The sequence below is a fragment of the Tachyglossus aculeatus genome, chromosome 11 (assembly GCF_015852505.1).
Source record: "Tachyglossus aculeatus isolate mTacAcu1 chromosome 11, mTacAcu1.pri, whole genome shotgun sequence".
Lineage (NCBI taxonomy): Eukaryota > Metazoa > Chordata > Mammalia > Monotremata > Tachyglossidae > Tachyglossus > Tachyglossus aculeatus.
In genome coordinates this window covers 59273736-59294950 of record NC_052076.1, presented here as the reverse complement: position 1 = coordinate 59294950, position 21215 = coordinate 59273736, and the positions used below count along the sequence as shown (strand labels likewise).

The following is a 21215-nucleotide window of genomic DNA, read 5'->3' as shown; positions in this document are numbered from 1 at the left end:
TTTCCTATGAATCGATGCTCTATCTTCAATCGTATTTATTGAGCGCTTACTGTGTGCAGAGTTTGCGCACACTGATGAAACAGAGCTATACCATCTAGGACTACCCATAATGGAAAGGTCTAAACTGAAGCATCAAAGTTGATTCACCACTGCTGGGCAGCAATGGCATGGGAAAGGGTCAAAGGCAGATGATCAAGTGAACAAAATGTTGATCAAAGACAGTGGCAAAGATTCAAGTTTTTCCATATGGAAGAAGGCAATCATAAACCACTTCTATATCTTTACCAAGAAAATTCTATGGTTACACATACCAGAATGATCTTATGATGTTCTGAAGAAGGTGTGTCCATGGAGTCTCTATGGGTCAGAAACAACCAAACGGCATTTGAAGAAAAAAGCACTTACTATGTGCCATGCATTGTACTAAGCACTGGAGTAGCTACAAATTAATCAAGTTGGACACAGTCCATGTCCCACATGGGGCTCACAGCCTTCATCTCCATTTTGCAGATTAGGTAACTGAGGGATACAGAAGTGTCAGAGATTAGAACCCAGGTCCTCCAACTTCCAGGCCCATGCTCTTTCCATTAGGCCAAACTGAGTTTCTAGATTCTCTATTCTTTCAGGCTATAGACCCATTTTTAGAAGACCAAAAGGGAAGAATTATGGACAAGAAGTTTACATTTTCTAGGATCAGAATGAATCAAATAGCCAAGCCAGGGGATTGTCTTTCGATTCACAGAAATCAAGTCATCAACCTTTTCCAAATGAACTCAGAAGGAACAGCTTTGAGACCTAGTATAGCAGTCAACAGGCTGGTAAACAGCATTTAGTGTATTCAGTGCCCTGGGTTAGCACTCTGGAACATGCCGAAAAAGAACATGGAGTTGGCAATCAAGATACTTATGTCCTAGTGCCAGCTTTTTTCTCTTTCTTTAATGGTATTTGTCAAGCTCTTACTATGTGGCAAACACCGTTCTAAGGGCTGGGGTAGGTACAATGCTAATTAGGTCAGATACCTAATTCCGTCTTCTAGACTATGAGCCCGTCTTCTAGACTGTGATCCCATTGTTGGGTAGGGACCGTCTCTACATGTTGCCAACTTGTACTTCCCAAGCGCTTAGTACCGTGCTCTGCACATTGTAAGTGCTCAATAAATATGGATGAATGAACACCATCTCTGTCCTGTAGGGGACTCCCAGTCAGAGTAAGAGGAAGAACAGGTAATTAATTCCCCATTTTACAGTTGAAAAATTGCCCACCAGTCCTCCAGACTGTAAGCTCCCTGTGGGCTGGGAACATATCTATCAACTGTTCTATTGTACTCTTCCAAGTGCTTAGTACAGTGTTCTGCACACAGTAGGCACTCTATAAATATCATTGATTGATTATGATCTTGGGCAAATCACTTACCTGAGGCCCAAAGAAGATTCCTCCTCTTTTAAAATGGAGGCAAGTTACCTAATAATAATTGTGGTGGTATTTTTTAAAGCACTTACTGTGTGCCAGACACTGTACTAAGTGCTGGGGTAGATAGAAGCAATTCAGGGTGGATGCAGTCTGCTCTCCCTACCTCTTAAATCATGAAACCTGTGAATTGTGAGAAAATCATGAGACTGTGTCCAATCACCTCATATGTACTCCAGTGCTCAGGCTCACAGAAAGAGCTTGACAAACCCCTTAATTAAAAGCCACAAAAGAATTTAAAGGTTATTTGACTATACTGTGCCAAGTGCTCATTTGTGCTAAATAACCTGGACATATTCCTGCCCATTGCTAGGGCTATTTAGCATTGTAAATTTGATTTTCAAAACAAAGTTATTGCTTCAGATCATTACAGGCAGCAATCAGCTTCCTTCTCACAACCTGCAGGTAAAGCAGTGGTCTAGTTTTGTACCTGGCCCAGGTTAACCAACATGTGCCCATTTCTGCTGCTTTTCCCTCCTTCCGCTATTCTTAATGAGGGCTGGATTTCTGGCAGGTCTCCCATTTTGGGCAAAACTTAAGGGAGTGGTGAGAGGAGGAGGAGGAAAGTGCTGACAAAATAATCCCCACCCATCTGTGCCCCCTCCTGAGTGAGCAACCTACTATGTTTACACTCTAGTTGCTTAGAGACCACAGAAGATCCTCCACATGTCACAATTCTAATTCCTCTCTACCCATCCGGAGTTTTAAAAGCTCAGGAGTTTGTTCATTCTGAAGGTATCCCTGTGTTAATTCCACATTTCCCAATGGGCAACACATTTCCATTGCTCAAGCCAACGGTCAGCCTGAGTTTCCTCTTCAAGTGGGATAACTAGCAAAAAACTTTCCGGGGTCCAAGTCATCTCTGGAAAAAGAATATTTATAGTAATAATAATGATAATAACAATGGCATTTATTAAGCGCTTACTGTGTGCAAAGTACTGTTCTAAGCGCTGGGGAGGTTACAAGGTGATCAGGTTGTCCCACGGGGGGCTCGCAGTCTTCATCCACATTTTACAGATGAGGGGGTAACAGGCACATCCCCATCTTACAGATGAGGTAACAGGCACAGAGAAGTTAAGTGAGTTGCCCAAAGTCACACAGCTGACAATTTGCGGAGCGGAATTTGAACCCATGACCTCTGACTCCAAAGCCCGTGCTCATGATCTTGCAATAATTTTTATTCATAAAGACAAAAAGAAACCCAGAAGAGTAAGCATGCAAGAAAGTATTTCATTTTATTCTTTGCTTAATCACATCCCTCAACCCCACACTTTCTGGGCATAATGAGGTATTTTGGCACAAAGGTCTTCACTTTGTCTTGGAAAGCAGATTTGAGAGTTTTCAATTCCCTTTGTGCTGAATTTGAGAGTGCTACCTTCCCATTCGCTCCAAGTCCTACCACCAGACATACATGCCTTCTGATTACCAACCCAGCTCTCCCTCATCTCTTCCCCATCTCTGAGTCTTTGCCTACTCCCTTTCAAAGAGATACCTGCTGCCTCAATTTGATTTGAGGTGTGGTTACAATGACAACAGCAAGCAGAAGCCTCTGATGGGCTGGGCTAACTAAAATCCTTCACCTCTGCAAAGTGAAGTCACTGGCCCAGAATCCAACATTCTGATACTGTTTAGAGCTCTGGAAAAGGGAACGTTCCTTTCACAGGGAGAGCAGCTTACTCCCAAAAGGGAAATACCTCATCTTGTCTCCCCAGAGCCTCATCCCTATTAAGGAGAAATGGGTTTCTGCACATGAGAATTCTTGAAGTAGACAGCAGAGAGTGACGGCAGACACAGTCATCAAAATACAGCCCATAAAAGTGTCCCTTTCCAACATTATTTAGAATTAAAACAGGCTCCTTTCAACAAAAGCAATTTAGTCCAGCTCCATTAACTGCTATTTACCTTTTTGTTTTCTTGCTTGGATGAGCAATGGAAATTAAGGCCCCCGCTACGCACTGACCCTAATCCAAACAATATTGCAATTTGTAGCATAAGTGGTTCCAATTCAACCCTGTAGCACAGAGGTGTTTTCATTTCCTAGCACATGTAAAGTGACCATAGATTCCCAGTGTTAGCCAAAAGGAAACCGCTGGCCCTCCCAAGCCCCAGTGGCAACCCCTGCGTTCTCATGAAAAACCAGGAGGAAAGTCTGGGATAAAACTGCAAGATGCTGTGTGAAAGAGGAGCAGTATGGCTTAATAGAAAGGGCTTGGGTGTCAAAGGACGTGGGTTCTAATCCAAGCTCTGCCACTTGTCTGCTGTATGACCTTGGGCAAGATACAACTTCTCCGTGCCTCAATCCCCATTTTACAGATGAGGTAACTAAGACTGTGAGCCCCATGTGGGAAAATCTGATTACTTTGTAACTACCCCAGGGTTTAGAACAGTGCTTGGCACATAGTAAATGCTTAAATACCATAATAATAATTATTATTAAAGATGATAAATATAGTAGCAGCCAAATAATGTTGCCTATTTCATGGGGGAGTTGGCCCTTCCAAGAGAGATCCTATTCCTTGATCTCCAGAGCCTCTCTTTGGCTTTAGCTCAATATGTGAATTTCAATTCCTTCTGAGCACAGAAGGAATCCCAAGAGGAGCTTCCCACCAGCTCCAAATGAAGACAAAACACTGTAGGATATTGGAAGAGATAGGCCAGAAGGTGAAATGGCATTACTAGCTGTATAGCTAGAAGCAAACCTGAAAGTGCATGTCAGATTTTGGGATTAATAATTCCACCAAAAAATAAACACCCACAAAACCACCACTCCGTTTTTTCTAAAATTAGTTTGGCCACAGACATTGAAAGAGGGGAATTCAATGAGGGGAAGAGGGAAGTGGGAAGTAACAGTTTTCCCACCCTCCTTGCCCTCAATGGCTCTTTACCCTTCCTTAAGCACATCAATCAGTGACATTTAGTAAGCACTTCTTATATGCAGAGCACTGTACAAAGCACTTGGGAGAGTACAAAACAGTTGGTAGATTAAGGAAGAGCCTATGATTTCTCCATGGGAATCAAGTCAGCTCTTGATGATCCAGTTAGGCAATTATTCAGGTTCTAGGGTTTCTCTCTTTCTGCCTTGTCTTTTCCCTGCCAATGAGGACCTCTATCTAAGAGCAATCAGAGAAAGGGAAAAACAGTGAAACTAAAATTAGGCAAGGTCGTTACATGCTATCATCTCAGGTAAACAATTTGGAGTCTGATGACAGAAGGGGGACTGAAACTACTGGCTAAATTGAAAATTATCTGCAGGTTTCAATTATCCATGTTGTACCTGTCCCTCACAGCAGATAATTGAGCGACATATGTGCAAACTTGGGAGTGGTGCAAACGGATGAAGAAATAAGATCAACCCCTTTGAACATAAGCCCCATAAGTATTTCTTTTACACACGAGATGTTGTTTTCCTTATCTCACTCCTCAAACCCCACCCTTCACATTCCTCCAAAAATTGCTTATAGATTTAAAGGGCTGGCATGGTTTCCAGAAGGTTCCAGAAGATTCCTTTAAAGTTCTTGAAGTTAAAACTTTTTCCCTGACATTGATAATATGTAGAATTGGGAGGGGAAAACCAACTTAGTGTGAACAGTAACTGCTTCCACGGGGACCAACCCTTGGGTCTCCATTTTTTGCACTTAACTTTAGCAGAGCTTTGGTTGAGGTTTTCCTCTACCTCAACTAAAGCAGGCAGCATAAGCACAATTGTTAGCCCAGCTCTATGACAGAAGCTAAGGAAAGCTTCTGCAAAGCTATTATTCAACAGATGTTCCAAAGACCCACAGGGAAATTTTATTATTTTCCAAAATAAATAGGAAGAAACAAATGTGTTTTTTTTTTCAAGTCAATTCTAGTTTCTAAATGAATTTTCATTTTCCTCACCCATGTTTAAATCCATAAGGAGGAAGGTTTCTGCCTCTAAGAAATAATTAATAACAAGCTTTCATTTTCAGTTTGGCTCCTCAATAAACAGTCAGGCACCCTCACAGCATACAGTACATACAAACACAATTCAATTACAGAAAATGCCAATAGACTCACCAGAAGCTTCAGAAAGATGTATTTCTGCTTTATTAGCTTCATTTCAGTTTCAAGCTCAACATTCAATGTTGGAAAATTCAAATCCCTCCTGCAGTGTTTAATAAGTGAAGAAGTCTCCATGCTAGTTTTAACAATGCTACGGGCAGCGGGAGTTGGGGAGAGGAGGGTTAGGTCTTTATCAAATACTTTTTCTATCTTTGGCATTCTTTTTTTTTTTTTTAACATGGCTTTTATCCCAACAAAATTGTTCTGCAACTTTTCTGAGAGGAAACTCCAACTATGGTCAATGCCTGATTAAGCCCAAGAAGGGCCTGGATGCTGTTTTGGCTACAAGAAGGAAAATTCCAAATAATGAGGCATTTGGAGGAAAAGTGGGGACAAAAGCATTCAGGGTGAACAACTCCCTGTACGAGGTTGAAGCTCTTTGAGGGCAGAGGTCACATCTACCAATTCTATTGTATCAAGGTGCTTAGTCCAGTGTCTGGCCCACAGTAGGTGCTCAATAATTACCATGGATTGACTGCTGTCTCATTTTGGAGGCTGTGGCCACAGATTTCTTGAAAACACTGAAAGTGACAGAATAAAGCCATTCTGCTCTTTTCCATGTAAAAGTTGTCTATTCTTAGTGGGAAGAAAAGTTAGCTTCAGAAGTACTACAAGAATCCTATTACGATGTAGTTGTGCCCTTCTATTCCTCTTACAGGTCTGACCACCAAGCATGCATTTCCTCTGCAAATGGATAAATAATCTTCATATTCCTCAATTCTCCCCCTTCTAGACTGTGAACCTGTTGTTGGTTACAGATTATCTCTGTTGCTGAATTGTATTTTTAATGTGCTTAGTACAGTGCTCTGTACACAGTAAGTGCTCAATAGATAAGACAATGAATGAATTTTATCCAGAGCTGTCAGGCCTTCTGTTTCCCCAGTACAAAATCTAGTCACAGAAACAGACAGGTTGCCATTCACAAAATGCATCTCTTCAGTTGTGCAGCAAATGATTTTACTAAATTCATATTACCAATAAAGCTCGCACATATGGCAGCAGTTTTCCTTTCGACTTATTTTGATAAGCCCCGAGGGGGAAACCTCAGCAGTAAGAGAAGAGTATTACCCTGTTGTCTCCTGCAAGAGCACCATTTCCCGTCTCCCATATTAGGCTGTCATTAACTGGATAAGACAATCTAATTTAGTGCTTCAAGTCGGGGTATGTTTTTCCTTCACTGCAAGTTTCTATCTTTGGGTTTTTGTTTGTTTTCTAAGGAAAACAAGCCATTACCAACAAAGATGTCTGGGAAACCAAATCAGCTCTTTAAATCAGGGTTATACAAGGCTTCCTCTCAGTTTAAATGATAAGAGATTCCCTAACTTTGCTCTTCAAAATAGACCGTTGGGTGACAGAAGGTCTGCAGTTCTTTTAATGAGGTTATCGGATGTGTTTTGTTGCTGCGACAAGGAACTGAATGTACAGTTCTGTTCTTCCGGAAACAGATTCGAAACTTGACTATTTTTAAAGCATATTTTCTTTAGGAGGTGATGATGGATTAGATGGTGTGTGGGGAGGGGAGTGGGAGAGAAGAAAAGCAGAAGCCAATTGGTGGGGGTAGGTAGACTGAAGAAAGAGGAAGAAGTGAAAGCACCAAAAATCTAAATTCAAATATTAAATACCTCTACACCTCTTCTGGCATAACACCCACCTTTCAGTGTGCAGCTTGGCAAAAGCTTCCATAGCATTTATTTTGGATGGATGGATCTATGCAGAGATCATGCTTGGGACCTGAATTACCTAGGTAAAACCAGCTCCAGTTCTCTGCCACCAAACTGGTGGTGGATTGAGGCACCTAGCCCAGGAGCATGCTAGACTTTGTAAGCATTCACCTGGACCCCACCGGGTAACTTTTAGCTGAAAGCCCATGAGGGTTTCAGCTTTGACTGGAAAATAAGCAAGAAACATCTCCATGAAAAGGAGGTGGGAAAAGGTACTCCAATTCTAATGCCTAGTCGAGGATTTAGTAGATTCCTGCAAGGGAATCTTGACACAAAACTTCTTATACCTTACCCAAAAAAGGTATGGGTTTCATGGGTGCCACATTTGCATCCAAGTTACATTCACTGTATCTAGATAACTATAAACATTGTTCAGCTCAAAGTGCCTAGTACAGTACTAGGTACACAATGACAGTGGGACTAATTGCTGATGAGTTTATTTAGAAACATCTCACCTGTGAAATATCATATTCAAAAATGGCATATGAAATAGCAAAACATACATAAATCACTTAGGAAACATAAAAGAGATTTGGAGTTTTCTGGAGTACACATAATGTACCCAGATCTGAAGTCCATTCAGAAAGGCACTACCAAAAAAACACTCATTCATTCAATCGTATTTGAGTGCTTATTGTGTGCAGAGCACTGTACTAAGCGCTTGGGAAGTACAAATTGGCAACATATAGAGACGGTACCTACCCAACAGCGGGCTCACAGTCTAGAAGGGGAAGACAGACAACATAACAAAAGATATTAACAAAATAAAATAAATAGAATAGTAAATATGTACAAGTAAAATAGAGTAATAAATATGTACAAACATATACAGGTGCTGTGGGGAGGGGAAGAAGGTAGGGTGGGGGCGATGAGGGGAAGAGGGGGAGAGAAAGGAGGGGGCTCAGTCAAGAACTAAAATCAATACTATTTTTTTTAACAGCATTCAACTATCACTATCTAAAATTATGTTAGTCTTTCAGAGCTCACCTGAAATCCTCAGAAGATGTTTTGCTTAAAATAAATAGGGGAGGTAGCAATGTGGAGTTATTCTCATTAAGTTACAAAGCTCACCAAAACCAACATGGTAAGCTCTACATGAGACAGGTAAAATGAAAAAAAAAAATGGTTATGAAATCTCATCTCAAAGGGTTTAAAAGTCAGCAGAAGCTTGCTCCTCACAGTTCAATCTGCCCTAATTCATTTCTTTTTCCTCTGTTATAAATAAATGTCCAGCTACACTTTCAGATTGCAATACCCTTCAAGGCATGGTCTGTGTATTTACTTTCCCCTGTTCAGAACTAAGCAGGGCATAATGTGCACATGCTTGCTACATATTTTGGAGGCATACAAAATGCAGTGAATAAAGAGATCATTCTGAAGGAAGTGGGGAATTTCTCTATTTTAAATCACTACATAAAATGAACTGTTTTGGATCCAAACAACTGCAGTGAGCCCTTACTACATTAAAGAAACAAGGAAAAAAAAATCTAGCAGGTATTAGAAAATAAACTCAGATGACCTAAAATAACTGCATCTGGCAAAAAAAAAAAAAAATTCCAAAGAGAGCTAAAATGGCTCTGTTTTTCCTCTGTAAGGGAGAGAAAGATAAAGGTGTCAGCATCTGTGAGCATGTCTTTGTTTTCAGTTTATTTCAGTGGAGCATAAAAAATGAGATGGATAAATGCAAAGATGAAGGCCCTATTCCAAAAAAGGGCTTATAGCCCTCCAAACAGCCTGAAATTTAACACTGACGGATATGATAGTGGCTTTGGTCTCATTGTCTAAGTCCTAACTGGCTCTGGTCTCACTGTCTAAGTCCTAACTTGGAAACGAGAGGACCGTGCCACAGTGAATTATAGTAGGAGCCCCATATCAGAATCACTCAAGCTGTGAAAAGAGTGGCAGGAAGGGGACTGAGTGACAAAGCATCAGCTTATCCTGGAAAAGTTGGGAAAGAGAAACGGGGCTCAGTAGCAACCTGCTTAGACACTTTGTCAAAGTTTAATTACCCTCAGTTAATAAGGTTGTTGGGTTTCCTATAAAAAACTTTCCCTTCCTTTTCACCAGAACTGGATTTTCTAAAGCCTCTTCCTGACACTGTGTTAAAGCTCTTGAGCTATCAGTTGGGAACTGTGTAGCTAATTCTATCAACGTTTAGCAGTGGCCACTTGGTTGAATTTCCTCACAAATGGACCCGACAACCTGGAGCACTGTTGCAGTTATTGCTCACACATTAACCTGAGCAGCCCTCTAGTGCTCTGAAACCATTAATGCACCTTCCAGAGTGTCTACCTTATTCCACCGTATTTATTGAGTGGTGGCTGTGTGCAGAGCACTGTACTAAGCGCTTGGGAGAGGATGGCACAACAGAGTTGGTAGACAAGTTCCCTGATCACAACAAGCTTACAGTCTTGGTCGGGGAGGACAGACGTTAATATAAATAAGTTATGGAAACGTACATAAGTGCTGTGGGGCGGATGGAGGGGTGAATGAAATGTGCAAATCCAAGTGCAAGAGCGATGTAGGAGTGGGAGAAAAGGAAATGAGGGCCTAGTTGTAAAGTTCAGATGGGAATTTCAGACACTGAAAAAATTAAACATATACTATAATAGTTGATGTGTTTTTCCTTGATTACTGCCCAGGTAACAGGATTGCTACCAAAATCATTTTGGGAAGCACAGGTAAGGTAAGCAGATGTCCCACTTTTCAGGATTCTCTTCTGCCACTGGAAAGGCCTGGTGGGGGATAGGAGGGAGGACTCATGGGAATTCTGCTTTTGGCTGGTTGAGGTGGAGGTGAAAGAGCAGCAGCAGTGAGTAGAAGCAGCAGAGAAGAGGCTACCCAGTTTCCTTCTCTAATAGCTGGGGCTGTTCTCTCCTCCCCTCCCCTGCTTCTCTACTGATCCACACCCAAGGATGAACTGCCTCATCCTGGCACTTATAATGCAGTCGCAATGCGCTATTCCCGACCAGGCTTGAGTGTCAATCAATGGTATTGAGTACTTACTGTTTGCAGAGCACTGAATTTAAGCACTTGGGAGTCTTTAAGCACCTGGGAAAATACCTGCTTAAAGGAATTTACAGTCTACGGTGGGGCGGGGAGAGACAGACATTCAAATAGATTACAAATAGGGGAAATAGTAAAGCATGAGAACAGTAACAGAAGTGCTGTAGGACTGGGGTAAATAAACTGCTTAAGGGATACACAGCTGATGGTATTGTCAGTGCAGAGGGGAGTGAGGGCAGGGAAAAACAATAAAAATAATAGTTATAGTATTTGTAAAGTGCTTACTATGTGCCAAGCACTGGGGTGCATACAAGCAAATCGGGTTGGACACAGTCCCTGTCCCATGTGGGGCTCACAGTCTCAATCCTCATTTGACAGAGGAGGTAACTGAGGCCCAGAGAAGAGAAGTGACTTGCCCAAGTCACACAGCAAACAAGTGGCGGATTCAGGATTGAGTGAGTGAGACAGTTCCGTTTATCTCCCTCTTTGGTCTTTGCTGGGCATTAAAATGCATATGGCCCAAATTACTTCATTAAGAAAAAAGACCAGGCCTTCTGGTGGCAAGAGCACAAGATTGTCAGTAAGGTGACCTGGATTTTTATTTCAGCCATGTCATTATTATTTTGGGACCTTTGGCAAAATCACTTACTCTCTCTAGGCCTCAGTTTCCTTATCAATTAAAAAGGGATAAAATACTGACTTTACCTTTCAAACTGCGAGCCCTACACAACGGGAACTTTGTCTGACCTGATTATCTTGCGTTCAGCCTTGGTGCCAAGTAAGGCCTCGACAAAAAGTCACAGTAATGATGATAGGAACAGAAATAGCAGAAATGGGGGAAGAATGAGATATTCTCAAAGTCTCAAGCAGAAGCCAAAAGTGGCACATAAAAAAGGATTAGGCAAACACGTTGTGTTCTTTACATTGTCTATCCATGGCCTTTAACACGCACAATTTGAAACATACTCTAGACAGTAAGTTCACTGTGGGCAGGGAACATGTCAATCAACCCTGTTGTACTGTACTCTCCCCAGTGTTTTGTACACAGTAGTAAGCACATGGTAAATGCCCAATAAAGATACCACTGATGATACACATCACCATCTTTTCTTGGAAGCTCAAGTGATCTCTGTTGAGTCTGCAAATGCCCAAGCAAACATGCTTAGCTACAGAAAGCTATTTCAATTAAACACTAGATTATCAAACACACTAGGTTATTAATAACCTTGAGGCAAATGTGAGCTAGAGACATGCTTATATGGCCAATTGAGCATGCTTTGAATTAGTGTTTGCAGGTAACTGGCTCAGCTGTCTGCTTTAAGTCAGCCAGCTGCAAGCCAGTTAAGTTATTAAAATTAAATAATATGGAGTAGTAAAAATGGGCTGGCTGATTGGACCCGCAGTTAAATGTTATTATCTTCTTATTTAACTGAACGTTAATGTCACATTGACTTAATATAATTCACTCCACCTTAATTGTAGATAATTTTCATTTACTTCTGAACAGTGTTTTCATTTCTGGTATGGAACAAGAAAGTTTACTTTGAAGAAAATCAAGGACATTCTTTTCCCCTAATTGAATTTTTCTACAAGTTCTAAAAGACAGCTAGTTCTGAAGAATGCACACTGATTCTCAGTGCCTTACTTCAAGAATGAATGAGTTCCAGTTGCTGTTCTAGAGAATACTGCAAGGGGAACTACCGCCATTTTAAAGAGGTCAACATTCCTGGCTCAGTGAGTCTTCAAGGCCCAGGCACGTTGAGTCAGAAGCCATGATTTCACACCTCCAGTTTCAGACCAATGAAATACAAAAAAATAAAAGCAGATACTAGATGTCATCAAATAGGCATCCTGAGGGTGGTGGACCCCCAAGAATATAATACAAAGCTATAGAGCTGGCCTGGGTGTCAGGAGATATGGGTTCTAACCCCAGCTTCCCCGCTTTCCTGCTATGTGACCTTCGGCAAGTCACAGCTTGTCTGAGACTCAGCTCCTTCATTTGTAAAATAGGGATTAAGACTGTGAGTCCTATGTGGGACTGGGACTGTGTCCAAACTGATTATCTTGTATCTACCCCAGCGCTTAGAAGAGTGGCCTGGCACATAGTAAGTGCTTAACAAATACCATAATCATTATTATTATTTCCTTCAGATAGCCAGTGCTCAAAACTTTGTTCTGGTCTATTAATACTACTACTACTAATAATGACATTTATTAAGCGCTTACTATGTGCAAAGCACTGTTCTGAGCGCTGGGGAGGTTACAAGGTGATCAGGCTGTCCCACGGGGGGATCACAGTCTTCATCCCCATTTTACAGATGAGGTAACTGAAGCACAGAGAAGTGAAGTGACTTGCCCAAAGTCACACAGCTGACAATTGGCGGAGCTGGGATTTGAACCCATGACCTCTGACTCCAAAGCCCGGGCTCTTTCCACTGAGCCATGCTGCTTCATCTTCTATTAGAGATGGACTAGGTCCACCAGACAGAAAGATAAAGCATGGGTCTTGTTTGATCAAGCTCTCATGTGGTGGCAAAAGAAAAAATCAAAGTCAGTGGCTAGAAGGCAAAGAAGGGTTAGGATTAGGCAGATGACCTACAATGACCCTTGCCTCTCAGGGATCCTAGATGAAGACTGGTTCTGAAAGAATCCATTTTTGATGGCTACATTTTACATAAACTTTAGCATGAAGGCACTCTGTTCCACTGAACTTTGGTTTCCTGGTACTATCTAGCATCTCCAATGTGCTCTGGAATACACAAAAGCCAGGAGTGGATCATCCCCCCGCAAAGAACTGATTTCCTGAGAGACCATAGGCTGGACCAAGACTTTTTTATCATTATAGTTCAATGGAGCAAGGATGGCCAATAAGTGAGGCTATCATATTTGCAACTCCAATTGAGTTGACAGCTCACAACATTTTTAAACCACTTGAACCCTCACGGTTTACAGGTCAATAAGCACAGGCAACACCCACGTTGACATAGAAGAGTGGTAAACTACTTTACAAAGATGTTTCCAAGTCTCAAGAATGCCCAGTGTGTAAAGCTCCTTGTAAATTACAGAAATAAAGAAAACAAGTTCCTCTACACAAGGATGGTGCCCTGAAAAGGCATCAAATATTGTTACTAGTAAATAGCCGCAGAAAATTGATGAACTGCATACAGTAATTTTTCCAAAACATCTAGAAATGGCATTCATAATTTTTTCTAGAAACACTATTCAGCTTTAAAATATTTTAATTGTGAATAGGGAAGTAATCAGACTTACCTTTCCATTTCATATTCTTTCATTCCCACTTTAACGGCCTTCATTACCTAGAAGGTTGGCAAGAACCAATAACATTTGTATTAGGCATAGAAGGACACTGTCTTAAAAATGATAGTGAAGTAGTGGGATTCTTGAAAACTTCTTAAAAATTATTGTACAATGATCTAGTACAGTGATAAATGTGATAGGTAGGGGTTGTATTAAACTACAGATCAGAAAATGCATTGTTTATTTAATCATTATGGAGGCAAGCTATTCCTTTACAGTAAGTGGGGAGACACCGCTACATTACAGTAGCTTCAGAGCAGTCAAGTCCTGTCCAAAAATTTTAATCAATATGATTAGTGAATATTTAATGATAAGAAAGCCATGATGAATGCCATGAAATTCCTTTTGTTTAACTTTTGTAAGGTACAAAGAAATTAATCAGTACAAGAGAGGATGCTGCATGTAAAAGCCCTCATCTATTTCCCCACACAAAGCTGTATCACAATCACTGCTCCTTAGACTAAAGGCAACATTCAGTTTCTGCCTCTCGGTTCTGGATTTCAACTGGAAAAATCTTTCATAAAATATAAAGACAAGTTTCATTCTTCTAAGCTTTCCTTTAAGATCTACATTTTGTAGGAGGATTTGGAGTGGCTACTAAGAGGAAATGTCAGGGAGAGATAACATTGAAGGGCGGGGGGGAAGGTGCTCAAAAATCTGTGTTCTGAAATTATTCACTAAGACTGAAGAAAGCACGAACATGAAAGTTCCATCAATCACCAGACAAAATCTTCTGGAGCCAAATGCAATGAACCCGGGACTGGGAGTCAGGGACACTGGGTTCTAGTCCAAGTTCTGCCACTTGCCTGCTTTATAACCTTGCATAAGCCACTTAATTTATCTGTGCCTCAGTTTCCTCATCTGTAAAAATGGGGATGAAGCACCTGTTCTCCCTCCTCGGCTGTGTACCCTTTGTGGGACAGGGACTGTATCCAACCTGATGACATTGTATTTACCACAGCACTTGGTACATAATAATACCACAATTATTATTATTTTTATGTTGCATCTGGTCTACTTTTAAAATTTGAGAGTGGATTATTTAAGGCCAACAAATAACCACAGCATTGACACAGACTTTTCTCATTTGTAGCTTGGGAAACCAAGGCATAAGGGAAAAGGCCACAGTGCAGTCCACTCATCCAGAAAAGCAGCAAACTACCTGCTGCCAATCCTGGGCAATGGCACACAAGACGGGTCCACGGATGGAGGCGGGGCATGCACACTATCCAGGGTGTCTATGTAAATTTAAAGTGGCTTCTTGATTTTCCCTGAGAATTTTGCCTGGAACAGCAATTCCGTGGGTGATCATGTCGCCCCCTCCTCCACTCTTCCCCTTTCTATTCTACCATTTACAAAACATCACCTAAATCAAAGCACTTTTCACCTGCAAAAAATCGAGACACCCCTAGGTGGGGCCAGAACGCAGTCATCATTCGGTGGCTACAGAGGTGTGGATCCTATCAAAGGCCAGAGCAGGGGTTTAAAAGCTCACCTTTTGAGTATGGAAACTATTTAGGGAATTTTAAATTTTGTCGCTCACTTGGTGATGAGTCAGAGAGGGCCTCAGTAGGCTGAATGGTGAATTGAACTTCAATACTTAACCCACTGATTCTCTTCACTATGCCTCACCAAGTGAGCAGCAATATTTAAAGCGACATTAATGAAGTGAAAATGGACTTTATGGTTCCTACATACAATAACTTAGAGTATTTTCCCCAATATTCGTCCAACACACAAAGCTGCAAAATAGCCCATTTTCCCCTAATTTAAAGTTATTGCCTTTTTATTTATATCCACTCCCTCCATTACATTACCAAAACGCAATGCAGCCCACTGGATTCATTCACTGAATCCAGCTATTACACAAGCATCTAAAATTATAAATGGCAAATGACTCCCTTACCTCTTTATGGGCTTCACTGGAGATTTTATTGGTGTAACGGAGAACCTCCAACTCCATGTCTGTTTTAATCACCCGGCTTTAAAGAAAAGGGAAAAAAAACCAAATTGGATAAAATCAGTAATATTGTTATAGCCATCTAAAAGTCAATTAAAATACTGTTTTACAGGTTACAAGGCAATTCTTCAAAAGTGGAAATTTATAAACCAGGCACATATACAGTGAACTTGAAAGAAATATTAAGAAACTTCTGACATGAAGAATAATGTAAAGCCACAAGCTTGCAAATACTTTAGATATCAATTCTGAGCATTTCTATACCATCAAGTGTGGTTTAGTCACACAAGAAGCAGGTCCTCTAATTTTCTTTGATATTTGACATCAAAATGACATTATTACAACTAGCAGACCTGATTTCTTAACCTTGGAAGTAGTAACATCCATGTCTGCAGAGCACTGTATCAAGTACTGGGGGAGGGTGGGGGGGGGAAATGTGCAGATGAGAATGAGACACAGTTCCTAACCCTTAAGGGGCTCAAAAATCTAAAACCACAGGGGTTGGAAGGTATTGTGCCCTTCTCTGCCATCCTTTTCCCAGTTCCTCATTGTCCTTTTGGCCTGTTTTCCACAGCTGGCTCTGATCTAATCTCCATCTCCCCCTTCCCACCCAACCTGTGCTGCTGAGCTAAACCTGCTAGAAATCCCTGCCAGTTTTCCACAGTTCCATCCGGGGCCTCCACTCCCTCCCCACCTCACACTAGGGGCATCGTGAGAGAAGCTGAATGGTGGCTGCACCTTCACAAATTTTAGTCAATCAATCGTATTTATTGAGCGCTTACTGTGTGCAGAGCACTGTACTAAACTCTTGGGAAGTACAAGTTGGCAACATATAGAGACAGTCCCTACCCAACAGTGGGCTCACAGTCTAGAAGGGGGAGACAGAGAACAAAACCAAACATATTAACAAAATAAAATGAATAGATATGTACAAGTAAAATAAATAGAGTAATAAATATGTACAAACATATATACAGGTGCTGTGGGGAAGGGAAGGAGGTAAAACAGGGGGATGGAGAGGGGGACGAGGGGAAGAGGAAGGAGGGGGCTCAGTCTGGGAAGGCCTCCTGGAGGAGGTGAGCTCTCAGTAGGGCCTTGAAGGGAGGAAGAGAGCTAGCTTGGCGGATGGGCAGAAATAGGACACTCCAGGCCAGGGGGATGATGTGGGCTGGGGGTCGACGGTGGGACAGGCGAGAATGAGGCACGGTGAGGAGATTAGCGGCAGAGGAGCAGAGGGTGCGGGCTGGGCTGTAGGAGAGAAGGGAGGTGAGGTACGAGGGGGCAAGGTGATGGAGAGCCTTAAAGCTGAGAGTGAGGAGTTTCTGCCTGATGCGCAGATTGATTGGTAGCCACTGGAGATTTTTGAGGAGAGGAGTAACATGCCCAGAGCATTTCTGGACAAAGACAATCTGGGCAGCAGCATAAAGTATGGATTGAAGTGGGGAGAGACATGAGGATGGGAGATCAGAGAGAAGGCTGATGCTGTAGTCCAGACGGGATAGGATGAGAGCTTGAGCAAGCGGGGTAGCGGTTTGGATGGAGAGAAAAGGGCGGATCCTTGGAAAGGCTTTGGACTTGATTGAACAGCACATACTAGGTGGCAGCACTATGATGCCCCTTGCTGGCCAGTCCTTTTACCCTCTGTTCGACTTTGAACCTCAGCTAGCCTGAACTCTGATCTCTAGCTAAGCACTGTATTTCTCTTATTGTACTTATTTTCCTTGACTTTTATGATTGTATGCATTTTTAGGTCTATTATTACATGTGTGTCTGATGCCAGTAATAATAATAATAATTATAGCATTTATTAAGCGCTTACTATGTGCAAAGCACTGTTCTAAGCGCTGGGGAGGTTATAAGGTGATCAGGTTGTCCTACGGGGGGCGCTCACAGTCTTCATCCCCATTTTACAGATGAGGTAACTGAGGCGCAGAGAAGTGAAGTGACTTGCCCAAAGTCACACAGCTGACAAGTGGCGGAGCTGGGATTTGAACCCATGACCTCTGACTCCAAAGCCCAGGCTCTTCCCACTGAGCCACTGCAACAAAATCATATGAAATGCTTAAAGTTCAAGTTTCTGGCATGAAACAAACCTATCTCAAACCCCACCTTTGCCCAAGAAGGTGAGAATGAATGCCACAGTTGTTATTAGGCATTAAGTGCTTACTATGTGCCAAGCATTGTACTAAGCAATGGGAACAAGGTAATCAGGTCCCACATGGGACTTACAACCTAAGTAAGAGGGAGAACAGGTACTGAATCCCCATTTTGCAGATGAGGGAACTGAGGCACAGAGAAGTTAAGTGACTTGCCCCAGGTCACAGCAAAAGAGGATTAGAACTCAGGTCCTCGGACTCTCAGACCCATGATCATTCCACTAGGGCACACTGCTTCTCAGTACCTGTTCTCTTTGTTCAGAGTGGACACCTTCAAATATTATAGGCTGCCACCGCAGAAGCCTTGAAGTGCAAACAGCTATTCTTTTTTCACATATTTTAGTTTGAACAGTATGTTGAGGCTGATTTAAGCACTTATTTGTTTTTTAAAATCTTGTCAGGTTGCCACTACTCAACAACAACAATGATAGAAATTCTTGTTTCCATAGCATTAGGTTTAAATCAGATTCAGAATGGAAGACTGAGCTTCACAGAATTTTGAATATTTCCAAGAGGAAAATTGAACATTTTCCTTCAGTTATTCCCTTCTCAAGGTGCAGGCTGGAGTCAACTCTGCCCTGGCAGGGCCCTCTAGACTGTAAGCTCTATGTAGGCAGGGAATGTGTCTATTATATTGTACCCTCCCAAGTGCTTAGTACAGTGTTCTCCACACAGTAAGACCTTGATAAATACGACTGACTGGGGAGGGAGAGATGGAGAAATACAGACCAGGCCACTTGATCTTCCACATCTCTCTCCCCTTTTCCCAGGACAATTCTAGGACACACTACCCTCTCTAAGTTCCCTTTATAGTGTTCCCACATGCCAGAGGCTGGTGGGAGTCCTGGGTTTTTAAACAGTGTAATCAATCATGGTATTTATTGAGCACCTGTGTGCACAGAACTGCACTAAACATTTGGGACAGCATGATCAAACACAGTGGGTAGACAATCCCTCCCCACAAGGACCTTATAGAGTAGAGGGGAAGAGAGATGATAATTTATAGGTATGTACATAAGTCTTGTGGGGTAAATATGCAGTGCTTAAATGGCAGTGTGGTCTAGTCACACATTTCTTTGAATGTGCTCAGTGCAGTGTGCTGCACTCAGTAAATACCAGTAGTTTGTTTTCTATTTTTGTATTTCTCTATCAGCATTAACTCCCACAGCTTTACCTACAAAGGGCTCAGACGATCTATTTTTTAGTACTTTCCCAAGTGCCTAGTGTAGTACTTTGTACACAGTAGGTGCTCAAGCAATACCATTGGTTGACTGAATGACTGGCATCTAGCACCTTTACATGATGAATATAGGGAGAAGACAGCATCAGGTTGGCCTGGGGAATGGGGGGGACATAGATACTTTGTGCAAGGTACCTGGATAACTGACACTCTGATGCAGTAGCTTTTCCCCTTTCTTTTTAAAACTCTTGTCACTTCCACAGGGCAAAGAAGAATCAAAATAGTCTCATCCCCAAGAACCACAAGATTGTCAGCAACTCAAATGTCAGATTGTGCTTAATCCCTCCTTTCTACTGTCGCCAGGGTTTCTGCACACAGTGGACACTCAATCAATACTGCCGACTATCAGAGCAGTATAGTTTGCTGGAAGAGTAGAACTTTTTTTTAAGTCTTGTGGTTTTGAACACAACTTTGGATTGGTTTTTTTTTCTTCAAATTTTGATAATCATATTTGATATAGTAGGGGCAAGAAATAAGCACAATGACTTTTTCCCATTTGAACAAATTTCAACTGATCAGATTCTACTGACAGGCAACATGAACAGCAGCAATCAAATTCTACTCATGTTTCTCCACTTAAAGGAAATGCAACAAGACTCTGAACAATGCATCAAGATTTTGCCAATTTAACTATTTTTCTCAAACAATGAGAACAACAGATGACCCCTGAACATACTACTTTGACTGGAAAACGTAACCAGTCTCAAGCAATGCTATTTACTGAGGGCCTACTATGTGCAGAGCACTGTACTAGAGCCCTTGGAGAGTACAACAGGTAGACATCTTCCCTGCCCGCAGCCAGCTTACAGTTTAAGAGGGGAGACAGACATTAATATGAATCATTTATTATATACAATTTAAAGCTATGTACACATCAAACTCTCTAAACAGTAGGCACCTAGAGATTCGCTACTTGGGAAGATTCAAATTTCTATTTTCAGAGTCAAAATCTCCAGTTACACACCATTAACAATTCAGGTTCTATCTAGTGCAAACAGAATCAAAGACAGGACCATGCTCAGAGTTCACGAAAGGTCCTAATATACAGGCGTTTAACCTCACTGACTTTGAGCTCCATTAAAAGAAATTATTTTTGTTGCATATATTTAGGACTGAGGTTTTTGCAACCAGGAGTAGCAATAAAATGGTTGGAATTTCAGTTTTTCCTGTTGTGATTCTGAAACACTCAAAAAACAAAAGACATCCAATGACGGGAATTCATTACTGCAAGATGCTTTTACCCAGGAGACTCCCATCTCAAAATTACTGCATGCAAATTACTTAAATCTACCAACCCCCAGTTAAGTATAAGGAAAAGGAAAACAACGTTGAAACCGAGCGTGTTTCATGCCATAAGATAGATTCAAGGCTTTAAAAATACTAATGTTATTGAAAAGACCATCAAAAGCAGTGCACAAAGGGATTCGTGTCAATTACAATTAAGAAGTAATAGTAATGGAACAGAACCTGGCCACAAAATGGCTATCTATACGATAAATGCCAAGGCAAAGGGATGGTTTCTTTTCATGTTCAAGCAGGGACACATTTATCCAGTAACTACGTTCCACTGAAAATGACTTTTACTTCCATTATACTCAACGATTGATGTAGAGATGATCATTAGAGTGGACAGGCCCTGTTCCATTAGAGTAGCAGCAGTTTGTCTAACATTGGGAGAACTGCTTCTCTTTCTCACTGATGTAGGGAAACAGCTTATTTCCAGAAACAAACATACCAAACAGCCCATTTATAATGTGTTATTTAGGAAAACATTTCCTGGGACCTCTAAGATAAATTTGTTCACTTCCCAAGATTTGACACATCAATTGCATCTCCGCCTTCCCTCCCCAGATGGCTCAAAATATTCTTCAAAAATTTCCCATAATGAGGACATCCCCATTTCACAATTAGGAAAAGAAAGGCATTGAGTGGTTAAATGGCTTTCCCAAGGGCAACAGCAGTCAGAAAAAAAAAAATTCAATTTCAGATGTTATATTTCAGAGATCATACTACCTTACCCTCAGAAAAGCTAACTTAAAACAGACTATTTCTATTACTTTTAACTTTACTGTATATCTGTTTAGTTATATGGGATTCATTTTGCTGGTCACACACAAAAAAGCCTAAAAGACTGAATTAGAAAAATCTATCAATTAACGCAGCTCTTGGAGGAGATCTTTTTGGCTGGATTTGATCCTTATTCCAAGTTAGAAAACTCTGGAATAGGAGTTTGTCATGAAAAAGGCAAGAAGGACTTTCCCACC

General features: G+C 41.4%; 1 protein-coding gene across 1 annotated transcript in view; it reads right to left on the bottom strand.

Moving 5' to 3' along the window:
• PEPD (peptidase D) overlaps positions 1-21215 on the bottom strand; it is a 291828-nt gene that overhangs the window by 183581 nt on the left and 87032 nt on the right. The window contains exons 8-9 of the mRNA XM_038754595.1: positions 15502-15577; positions 13548-13594 (exon numbers count right to left, since the gene is read on the bottom strand). Coding sequence (XP_038610523.1) covers positions 13548-13594; positions 15502-15577 — 123 coding nt within the window. The remainder of the gene's footprint in view (positions 1-13547; positions 13595-15501; positions 15578-21215) is intronic.